The 9,887-nt window shown below is 60.2% G+C and overlaps 1 protein-coding gene, 1 long non-coding RNA gene and 2 other non-coding genes across 9 annotated transcripts in view; 1 reads left to right on the top strand and 3 right to left on the bottom strand.

The window, feature by feature from the left end:
* Positions 1 to 6,837, bottom strand: part of KIF22 (kinesin family member 22) — a 12,568-nt gene extending 5,731 nt beyond the window's left edge. Inside the window, exons 1-10 of one of the 6 annotated variants that reach the window (XM_025194502.1) lie at positions 6,760 to 6,837; positions 4,194 to 4,267; positions 3,024 to 3,209; positions 2,820 to 2,947; positions 2,434 to 2,594; positions 1,240 to 1,674; positions 777 to 930; positions 652 to 742; positions 376 to 550; positions 115 to 214 (exon numbers count right to left, since the gene is read on the bottom strand). In XM_025194502.1, coding sequence (XP_025050287.1) covers positions 115 to 214; positions 376 to 550; positions 652 to 742; positions 777 to 930; positions 1,240 to 1,674; positions 2,434 to 2,594; positions 2,820 to 2,947; positions 3,024 to 3,205 — 1,426 coding nt within the window. In that variant the 5' untranslated portion in view covers positions 3,206 to 3,209; positions 4,194 to 4,267; positions 6,760 to 6,837. Of the gene's footprint in view, positions 1 to 114; positions 215 to 375; positions 551 to 651; positions 743 to 776; positions 931 to 1,239; positions 1,675 to 2,433; positions 2,618 to 2,819; positions 2,948 to 3,023; positions 3,210 to 4,193; positions 4,268 to 4,546; positions 5,086 to 6,759 lie in introns of those variants that run through there. The other 5 variants (XM_006038023.3, XM_025194503.1, XM_006038022.3 and 2 more) reach the window with 5 other exon arrangements.
* TRNAI-AAU lies at positions 5,932 to 6,003 on the bottom strand. Its single transcript has one exon. It is a non-coding gene; the product is annotated as a tRNA-Ile (tRNA).
* TRNAA-CGC lies at positions 6,520 to 6,591 on the top strand. The gene has a single exon. It is a non-coding gene; the product is annotated as a tRNA-Ala (tRNA).
* Positions 6,838 to 8,157: 1,320 nt separating the features above from the next.
* On the bottom strand, positions 8,158 to 9,887 carry LOC102377156. The gene is made up of 2 exons (XR_325405.1): positions 9,848 to 9,887; positions 8,158 to 8,989 (listed from the first exon to the last, which is right to left on the bottom strand). It is a non-coding gene; the product is annotated as an uncharacterized LOC102377156 (long non-coding RNA).

Raw genomic sequence — 9,887 nt, 5'->3', positions numbered from 1 at the left:
GGGGGGGGGGGGGGAATAAAAGCAGCTGAGAATGACCCTTGGGTCTCACCCAGCTTAGGTGAGAAGGGGGGAAATTAGTGGCTGCCTGGACACCTGGGTCCCCGCTGCTCTCACCTTGCCGCATGGGCAAAACGATAGCCTGTGGAGGCTCAGGTGTAGAGGCAGCTCTCAGCAGCTCCTTAGCTTCCAGTTCCTTCTGCTGCTGCCTCATCTTCTGTGGAGGGAAGGCAGGAGGGGTCAGAGGAGGGAGGCCTGGGAAGGCTGCTCTGGGCTGAACCTCCTCATGAAGGGAGAGGCTAGGGCTCCAGGGCCTCCCAGGTGCAGTGCAAAGGGCTGCCCAAGGGCAGGAAGCACATTTAAAAAAACAGGGCCCACCTCCAACTCAGCCTGTGTCTCCTCGAGGCAGCGTAGCAGAGCCTTCCGCTCGGCCTTGGGGGTGCCCAGCAGGGGCAGCCCCCGGTGACCGGCACCTTGTTGCCGCTCCAGCTCCTCCAGGCGCAGCACGCGCTGCACCAGGCTGGGCTCCAGCTGGTCCAGGGGCAGAAGCGCACTGGAGGGAGGCAAAGATGGGGCGAGTTGGGCAGTGCCCATCTCGCCCTGTCTGACACCCACACTCTGTCCCCCATCGCCCTCCTCCCCCCACCATAGTACCCAAGGGGCTTCTCAGCAACCAGGGGACCTTCCTTGCTGGTAGACTGCTTCTGTTTGTCACTGTTCTCCTTCTGCAGAGTCTTCTCGGCAGCTGGAGGGCAAGAATGGAGTCAGGAGCAACTTACCTGGCTCGGGCAGCGCCCCGGGGGCAAAGGGCTTGTTGACCACCTGCTTGGAGCGGGTGGCAAAGTTGAGGGTGGTGAGCGTGTCAAAGTAAAAGCGTTGCTCAGGGGCGACATGGGCGATGACCACACTGTGGGCCGAGCCACCCAGTGAGTCCTGGGCGGGGGGGGGGGGGAGAAAAGGAGGGACCCAGGGTCAGCTGCCATCTCTGCCCACCAGAACCTCATGGGTCCCCCGTCCTGACCTTCTGGAATCAATGCCCGATCACCTGCCTGAGACAACCAGACCCCAGGCATCCAGGATCCCAGCCCCCAGAGAACCCAAATGTCCAGGCTCCCAGCCCCTGTAGACTCAGCCACAGAATCCGGGTACCCTGGCTCCCAGCTCCCTGGTCTCACCTCCCAGACAACCCAGGTGCCCTGGCTCCAGCCCCCAACACTACCCCCTTCCTGGCCCAGGACGCACTTGGAGCAGGCGGGTCAGCTTGCTGTCGCGGTAGGGCACACGGGGCCGACCGAGGCGGAGGGCGTCCACCACCTTGCCAAGCACGAGTAGCGAAGTGTTGATGACGCTGCTCTCACGCAGGCGCAGGCCACAGTTGCCAGTGAGCCGGTTGTCTTCACAGCCCGCTAGATCCACCAGCTGCAGTTTGGCGCTGCGGGCGGGGACCAGGGGCCGAGACTGGGCCACGCGCAGTACCAGGGCTGCATGGCTGCGGCTCGAGCGGCTGTTGAGACCTGTGGAGGCTACGGTGCGGTTGCGGCTGGCCAACAGGAAGTGCTTCTCGAAGTCGTGGAAGCTGCTCAGCTCCTGCTCTGTCAGCCCCGTCACCATAATGCTGCGGTCTGGCGTTTCACGCAGCACCAGGTCCCGCCCTGACGGCTCCAGGAGGTCCAGCACCTGAACACGATAGGCACTGAGAGGGACCATACACCAGGGGATGGCAGTGGGGCAAGAAGAGGGAGAACGAGCGGAGGAGTCTCTCCACCAGGCTTAGGGGGGTCATGGGGGTCCCAACAGTGCCAGCAAGGACCCTAGGCAGCTGGTGGGGAATGTAAAAACCCAAGGCCTCTAGGAAAGCATCATTTTGAGGCATGGACCCTTCCCTGAATCACCAAGTCCAGGCTAGCCCCCCCTGAGCACCATGCCCCTCTCCTGTGCACCAAATCACTAGGGCCTGCTCCCCACACTGTGGCACAGGAATTTTAAGCCACTTCCTCTGTCTCGCAACTGTTTCATCCGCTGCCCAGAAAGCTGCTGGAGGCGGCACTGAATGGAAAGTGTTTGGGGACCACTCGAGGTCTCCAAACCCTCCAGGATGGCCTGTTGCTCCTCCTAGCCCAGCTTTCTGGGGTGTTTGCTGTTCAAGCTCACTCAGAGGGGGCAGCTCGTTAGGGGGAAACAGGGACATAGATCTGTTTGCTGGGATTTGAGGTGGTTTGGATTGAAACCTGGGACAAAACAGGTCCCTGGACAGATGGGGAATGAGCTGGAACAAGCCTCGGCTCTCTTGCAGACTTTGCGGGTACCCTAAGGGGGCTGTGGCTTCCTTTGCTTGGACTCCAACCCGAGAGTGTCTCGCCCCTATACCCTCCCCAGCACCCATGATCCTTCTCCCCTCAAAGCCTGGGAGCCCGCAGCCTGTTCCCCACCACATACCTTTTCCTGGTAGACTTCCAGGTAGGACATGGAGACAGAGTAGGAGCAGTTGTGCCCGTCAGGGCCACAGCCAGCCTCCCGCACCATGTGCAGGATGTCACGCACAGCCCGAGGGATCACACCAGGCTGCTGGGGGCTGCCCAACATGGTGTGCGTCTTCCCTAGGGGGGCCAGAGAGGCAGCACTGAGCCCCCCCCACCACAGGAAAGAAAGAGACCTGTGTGCTGGTGGACTGAAGACCAGCCAGAAAATTCACCACCCCCCTCCCCAGCCTCAAGCTCAGCAGAGCACACCGGAGCATGTAAGGAAGCTGAGGCAGGAGGGCCTTGTGACAAATCCCAACCCAGGACAAACCCAGACACCTCTCTCCCTCACCACATGCTCACCCGCCCCGGTGGGCCCGTAGGCCAGCACACTGGCGTTCTGCCCCTGCAACAAGTGGTGCAGGATGGGCTGCACAGAGCTGCAGTAGACATCTTGCTGGGTGGCTGTGTCCCCGTAGAAGGTATCGAACCTGGGGGAACAGCAGGGTGATCACCACTGCAGGCTGCCAAAACCCCCCATCCCTCCCCCCTTTCCCCCACACGCACTGGTACTTGAAAGTCTCCTTAGCATTGCGCCAGTTGACAAGCTCGAGGGAGCGCGAGTCCAGGCCACGAACGCAGGGCTCTGAGTCTTTGCTGCAGGGGCGCAGACGGACACAGACACGGACTGGGACAGGGGCGTCGGGCTGGCGATGCTCCTTCATGCTGGGCCGAGGCTGGGACTGCATGGCACTGCAGGAAGAAGGGGGAACAGGGATCAGAGGCAACAAGACACATGCTTCACCCCCACCCAGCTCCCTTCCTACCTCCAACACCAATTTATTTCCCTTCAAAGTTCCCTCCACACCCTGCATGCCCTCCAGCTCCTAGTCCCTACTCCAGGCTCCTCTCTGCCAAACTAGCACCCAGCCCCTGCAAAGTCCCTGGGCCCCACCATTGAAAGCACCAGCTCCAGCCCCCCAGCCTTCGATGTCTGCCTCCCCAAGGCCCCAGCTGCAGCTCCCCTTCCCAACTACCTCCATCCTGCCAAAGCCCAGCTCTCCAGTCCCCAAGACCAAATCTACCCTCCCCAAAGTCCCTGGTTTCAGCTCCCTTAGGTCCAGCCCCGCAGCTTTCCACCACCCATGCCCCACTCAATGCCATCCTTCCCAAATCTCAGATCTCCAGCTACAGCTCCCCTCCTCCGCTGCCTCAAGGCCCACCCCACTGCAAACCCAGCCCCCATCCTCCAACTGCATCACCCCAAACCCAGCCGTCCTCCACCCGAGCCCCCAGCTGCAGCACCAAGATGCCCTTAACCCAGTGCTCCACCAGCCCATCTCCCAGCCCCACTTTCCTATTCTTAACCATGAAGTTCAGCCTTCCCAAGCCTCCAGCTGCAGCCCCTTCCTCAGCAGCCCCCAGCACCACCCCAAAGCCTTCCCTGCAGCCCCCACCATCCCTAGACCCTAGCCCCCCAAACCCAGCCCCACCTCCAGCCCCTACCCAAATCCCCAGGTCCATGGGGACAGTGGGATGGCAGAAGGGAAAGCCCACCGTGGCAGCAGGCTTGCCAGGCCAAAAAAGAGAGAAGAGAAAAAAAAATCTAGAAGTGAAGAAATCCCCAAGCTGATAACACAGGGCCTCCACCCATGCTGGCTGGGTGTCCTCCAAACAGCATGGCAAAAATAACCCCCAAATATCCAGGATGAATTGAGTGAATCAGACATAGCTCACCTCCCAACCACTACGCAAGCATCAGCTCCAGTCAGTAAAATAACCCAATTTTATTTCAGTTTTCTGCTATTAACCTGAAAAAAATCAGAATAAATCGTTGCTTTACAAGGTCCCCTCTCCCCGAGTCGGGAACAACGCGGTTAATCCGCGTCACGCACCGAGGGAGCGCCTTTGGCAGAAAACAGCGATTAACCCAAGGCTTCCCGACCAGCGATTTAAAGCGGGTTGATTCAACCAAACCCACCCGGCGCTCCCCCAGGCCCCCTGCCCCTCTCCTTAAGCCCCCGGTGCCCGCCAGGCCCAACTCCACCCTCCCCTCAGCTGCCCCCCGGGCCCAGCTCTGCAGCCCCCACCGTCCGCAGCACAGCGCCATCCTCACCCAGCCGCTTCCCCACCGGAGCCGTTTGTTTTTAGCGCTCACCCCGCCCCGCAGCCAATCAGGAGCCCCCGTGGGGTAGGGGGCGGGGCTAGCGCCACGCCTGCGCTTCAGGAAGGGGAGGGGATCGCGCATGCGTGTTGCACAGGCAGGAGGGAATCCGCATGCGCCTAGATGAATATGGGGGGGAGGAGGGTGTGCTGATCAGCATAGAGTGACCCCTCCCCCCGGCGTGAGGTTTGGGCGCATGCGCACGGGGAGGGGAGGGGAGAAAGTATGCCCCGTAGGCGCATGCGCAGCAAAGAGGAAGGGGATAGGTAGCAGGGTAAATGAATCCTGGTGGCGCTGGGGTATTGGGACAACAGTGCCTGGTGGCGCATGCGTATTAAAGAGAAAACCGAGCGGGGTGGGGCGCATGCGTCATAGGGCAACAAGTCGCCCATGGCGCATGCGCAGTAAAGAGGAAAGTGGGCAGGTGGTGGTCTATCAAAATGGCGGCAGGACTCTTTGTTTGCCTGGCAGCCTACTGTGTGGCCGGCCCCGTCCCTCTTAGCGGCCATGCCCCCTTCCCCCACTGCAGTCAGTGAACTGGGAGCCCCTCCAATGTCCACCAGGGTGGCCAGCCCTACCTTGGCGCCTTCCCTGCCTTGCCCTTAGGCAACTGCTCAAAATGGCTGCCGTGGCGGTGTGAGCCTGGCCTGTGGCTGGGCCCCAAGATGGCCTTGCTACTGCCTTGGCGTGTCAGGCTGAGGGCAGCGTCTGTCCTTGGGAGGGAGCCCCAGGATGGCTGCCGTCACCAAAGCGTGAGTGGCCAAGATGGCCACTGCCATGGCATGCCGGGGTGGGGGTGCACCTGCTGCAGGCCTGAGCACCGAGACGGTCACCACTGCCTTGGCGCAACCGGGTGACGGCGATGCCTGCTGCAGACCTGAGCCCCAAGACGGCCGCCACTGCCTTGGCGTGACTGGGTGAAGGCGATGCCTGCTGTCAGCCTGAACCCCAAGGTGGCCACCCCCACCTTGGCGTGACCGGGTGAAGGCAGCATCTGTCCTTGGGCTGAACCCCCAAGATGGCAGCCACCACCTTGGCGCGACTGGCACGAGTCCCCCCGCCAGCAGTGTGGGGGTCCCGGGCTCCAACCCCGGCCCTGTGGCCCCATGAAGATGCACAGCAGCACCTCCTGTACCCCATGATGCTGCGCTCCGTCCTCCTTTCCTCCCGCAGCACAGTGTGGCCTGGGCCCATTTCCCTCCCCCAAGAAGAAAAATCCCCTTGCTGCAGCTAGAAGACAAGGGCTTTTCCTCCCCCACTCCTGCAGCGCGGCTACGAAACAGCCGCCCATGCTTTGTTCTGGCTCTAACAAAGCTCTAGTGAGATTTGAACTCACAACTCTGGTTTATTAGACCAGTGCTCTCACCTCTGAGCTATAGAGCCACCCTTTAGGTTTGTTTTTTCCCCTGCTTCTCTGTCACACACAGTAGATATAGCCACCTGCTCTTCCCTAGAAGACTTTAGGGGGTGTAAGGACCTGCTGCACCCCATTGCAGCTCCAGGGACCTGGAGCAGAGGCTTCCAGATGTGTCCCCAGGGTCTCCTGCCTCTGCCAGCCCCAGGCAGAGCTCATTGCAGGGGGAAGGGGTTAGAGACACGTGTGACCTGAACAGCCTCAGAGTTGACCTCTGACCTCCTGCTGCTTTGCCCCAGGGGCAGCCTCATGCTGAGGTTTCAGGCCAGGATCCAGGACCCTCAGCTGGGGCTTCCCCCCTGCTGGTCCCCTCAGCAGCCAGGCTCCAGGGCAGCTCCACAGCTGAACTCACCAGGCCCCGGCCCCTCTAAGCCGGGCGTGGGAACCCGCAAGCTTGGGACCCAGTAGATCTCAATACCGGGGGGCAGGATTTCCAGGGGGAAAGTGCCTTGCAGTGGGACCAGACACAGACTTTATATGTGCTGGGGGATGTAGCTCAGTGGTAGAGCATCTGCTTCGCATGTAGGAGGTCCTGGATTCAATCCCCAGCATCTCCAGCTGCTTTTGCCCCTGCTCAGGCCTGGGATGGGCTGAGAGAGCCCAGGCAGCAGTGGGCACTCAGTCTGCCTTTTGGATATAGCTGGACTGATTTTTCTTCCTCCTTGTAGGGTGAAAGCAAAGGCTCAAAAAGACTACCTGACCCCCCAGGGGTAGCCGACGCTCACCAAAGAGGCCACCCGTCCAGCTCTAAAACACTCAGGGAGAGCTTGGAGCAGAGGGAGCTGCGATGCCTGCAAAACCACCACCTGCCCAGGTAGGAAATATAAAAAAAGAAGGTGGAGATTGAACTCGGCACTTCTTACATGGAAAGCAGGTGCTCTACTACTGAGCTATATTCCCCAGGCCCATAGCCACCTCCACCCCATAGCACTGTGGACCCCGTGAAACTCCCTCCCTGAGCACTGAGATCTGCTGGGTCTCAAGGCTGAGGGGAGGAGGCATCTGCTGGGCACCCGCATCAGTTGTCCCAGGGGTGCATCTCCTCCCTGGGCTCACATTCGACCAGGAGGTGCTGGGGGAAAAAAAAGGAGCTGGAGATGCAACCCAGGGCTTCATGCATGCAAAGCAGGTGCTCTACCACTGAGCTACACACCCTACCAGGGACTTATCCCAGGGACATTATCCCTGGATGTGCCCCCTGCCCTTGTCCAGCTGCAACCAACCCCACCCCAGACACCGGGCACATTTCACCAGCTGCACCACAGCCTGAGAGACCCGCTGAAGCCCCTGCCTCTGCTGTGCTGGGCTGTGGTGGTGGGCAAATGCCCCTCAGAGACAGGGTTCAGCTAGCCCAGGCCAAGTTGCCTTGTTAACCTCATTGACCACCAGCAGCCTCCTGCTGCTCTGCCCCCATCTCCCCCACTCCCCACAGGGTTTTCCAGCCCCTACCCAAAATCTTCCCTTCGTGCACCATCACCTCCACCCCCACCAGAAATTTGGAAGCAGGACAGAGGTGTCACCTGGCACCGCGGTTCTAAACTGCGAGTTACAGAACCATTGATTATCCGGCATCATTCCTGGGTTGGACTAGCTGTGATCTCCGAGGGTCCCTTCCTGCCCCACTTCTCTACAATAACCCGCGTCTCTGTCGTTAGGACAATCATCGACCCCCAGAGTGTACGAGCTGTGGCTTTCATTCCCGCCCTGTACAGCCAGTAATAAAACAACAGCCAAAGCTGGCACAGGCTCTGGAGAATGGGGTCAAATCTCACAGCATCAGATGATGACCCACCTAGCGTCGTAGAATCATAGAAAATTAGGGTTTGAAGGGACCTCAGGTCACATCTAGTCCAGCCCCCTGCTTAAAGCAGGACCATCCCCAAATAGTTATTGTCCCAGCAAGGGGAACCCGGCACCCAGCTGGCTTTAGTGCCAAGAGACCTTTGTATTGCACCAGACCTCCTGGCCCCTGCACTAGCCTAGGCTGTGGCCTGCGGTGCTCTCGGTTTCATGGTTTCCAAGGGACCCAATCCTGCTTTCCCAACATGTTTCGTATCAGAGGGAATATTTATTCTTTTGCAAGCACTCCAACAATACCCAGTACACCAGAAAAAGAGTGGGGGGGAGAATAAACCCTCTAAATTTATTAAGGAAACTAAGACACCCAGGTTAAGAAACAGGACAGAAGAGGCAGGCAGGCTGGGGACTGCTGGAAAAGATACTGTACTTTCTCACATACAACACACCCTGGGATATAATGCGCCCCTTGATCTGAAAGGCAGACTGAAGGGGGGGAAAAAAGCTCTTTCCTTGCCGTATTTCTCACATATAAGGCGCACCAACATTCCCAGGAGCTGTTTTCTGGGGGGGAAGTGATGTGGCATATCAGAAAGTACAGTACTCTTGTGAGGCCTCTCCAGCTGCTCTGCACCCATCAGTGTTTCACCTGTGATTGCCTTGTGCTACACAATGCCATTAACCCCACGCTACAGAAACAAAGCCCAACACCAACCCCTGCATGACACAACGACACCCCCCCCGCGCAAGCCAGGCCCAGGACGCAGCTGTCCACGGGGCCCTGGGCAGTACAGCCAGCACCCCAACGGTTGGGACTGTCTGTCGCCCCGGAGAAGATCCTGGAGAGGGGCCGGCCTCACTCCATGCCCAGACGCTGGCAGGGGCAGGCCGGCTGGGACTGGCTGAGGATGGCACTGACCAGGCGCTCCAGGAGCTGCCGGTCCTGCTCCCGCTGGGTCTTCTCATGCTCCAGGAAGCGCTCCATGAGCCGCTCCTCCTGCTCCAGGCGGGCACGCTGGATGGCCTTGTGCTCCTCACTGCGGCGGCACATCTCCGCGAACATGTCGTCCACGGCCCGCTTGCGCTTCCCCCGCAGCCGCACCGTGCGCTCGCTTAGCCGTGGGGGTGGGCTGGCCGGCTCCTCATATGTCGAGCCACCTGGGTGGGGAAAGGGAACAGAGCGTTACGTGTACCCAGGCACCAGGGTGGGGAGACTTGAAGGATGGTCCCCCACGACCACACACGACTTTTGATCAAGGAATATACTGCATGTGTTCACATCCCATAAACCTTTGCCCCCTGCGAAAAGCCCTCTAAAATTAGGGAGTGCATCTTAAGCAGGAAAGCTGGTTTTCTTCCCTAGAATAAAGGCACCGTGCTATAACGTTGCCGCTTCTCAGCATGCGGCAGGGGGGGGGGGCAGGCCCCACCCAGCGCACCCCACCCGAACCCCTTCCCCAGCCTCTGCCCCATTGGTATTTGTTTCTGGCTTAGCAGCCAAAATCAGACACAGCTACACGTGCGCATTTAATGTGCATTGGCCCAATTTAAGGTGTATTAATGGCACCCTTAATGCGCCTTAAAATGGTGATTTGAGGCTGCGAGCCTAAATTTGATCCCCACAGCTGCAGCAGAGCGTAGGCCTAGATCACCCCCAGCGATAGAGAGCCCTCAACAACTGGGGGGGCATCGCTGGGCCTCCATCACCCCCTCCCCTCGAGCCCAGAGCTAACAGCTCCCCTAGCCCCAGGCCTCCCTCCACTGCCAGCACCTGCACCCCAGGGCCTGGCCAGTCTCCATCGTCACGGTCACCCCTTCCAGGGCCGCCTGCCTTCCCCAGCACCATCCTGCTGCCTGCCTGCTCCCCCCAGCCCTCCCTCGGGGGCGGAGACGGGTCCCAGCCGGGGCTATCCTGGAGGGTCCCGATCCTGGGAGACAGATCCCCGGGGGTCACGCTCCTAGTGCAGGCTACAGACAGGCCCCAGCCCGGGGGCCCCGCTCCCGCTCCCTGCTCACCGGACTGCGGCTCGGCGGGCCCGGCCTCCAGCCCCTCCCC

Source organism: Alligator sinensis, unplaced genomic scaffold, assembly GCF_000455745.1.
Source record: "Alligator sinensis unplaced genomic scaffold, ASM45574v1 scaffold1500_1, whole genome shotgun sequence".
NCBI classification, from domain to species: domain Eukaryota; kingdom Metazoa; phylum Chordata; order Crocodylia; family Alligatoridae; genus Alligator; species Alligator sinensis.
The sequence above is the reverse complement of the archived record's forward strand: the minus strand, read 5'-3'. Positions and strand labels throughout refer to the sequence as shown.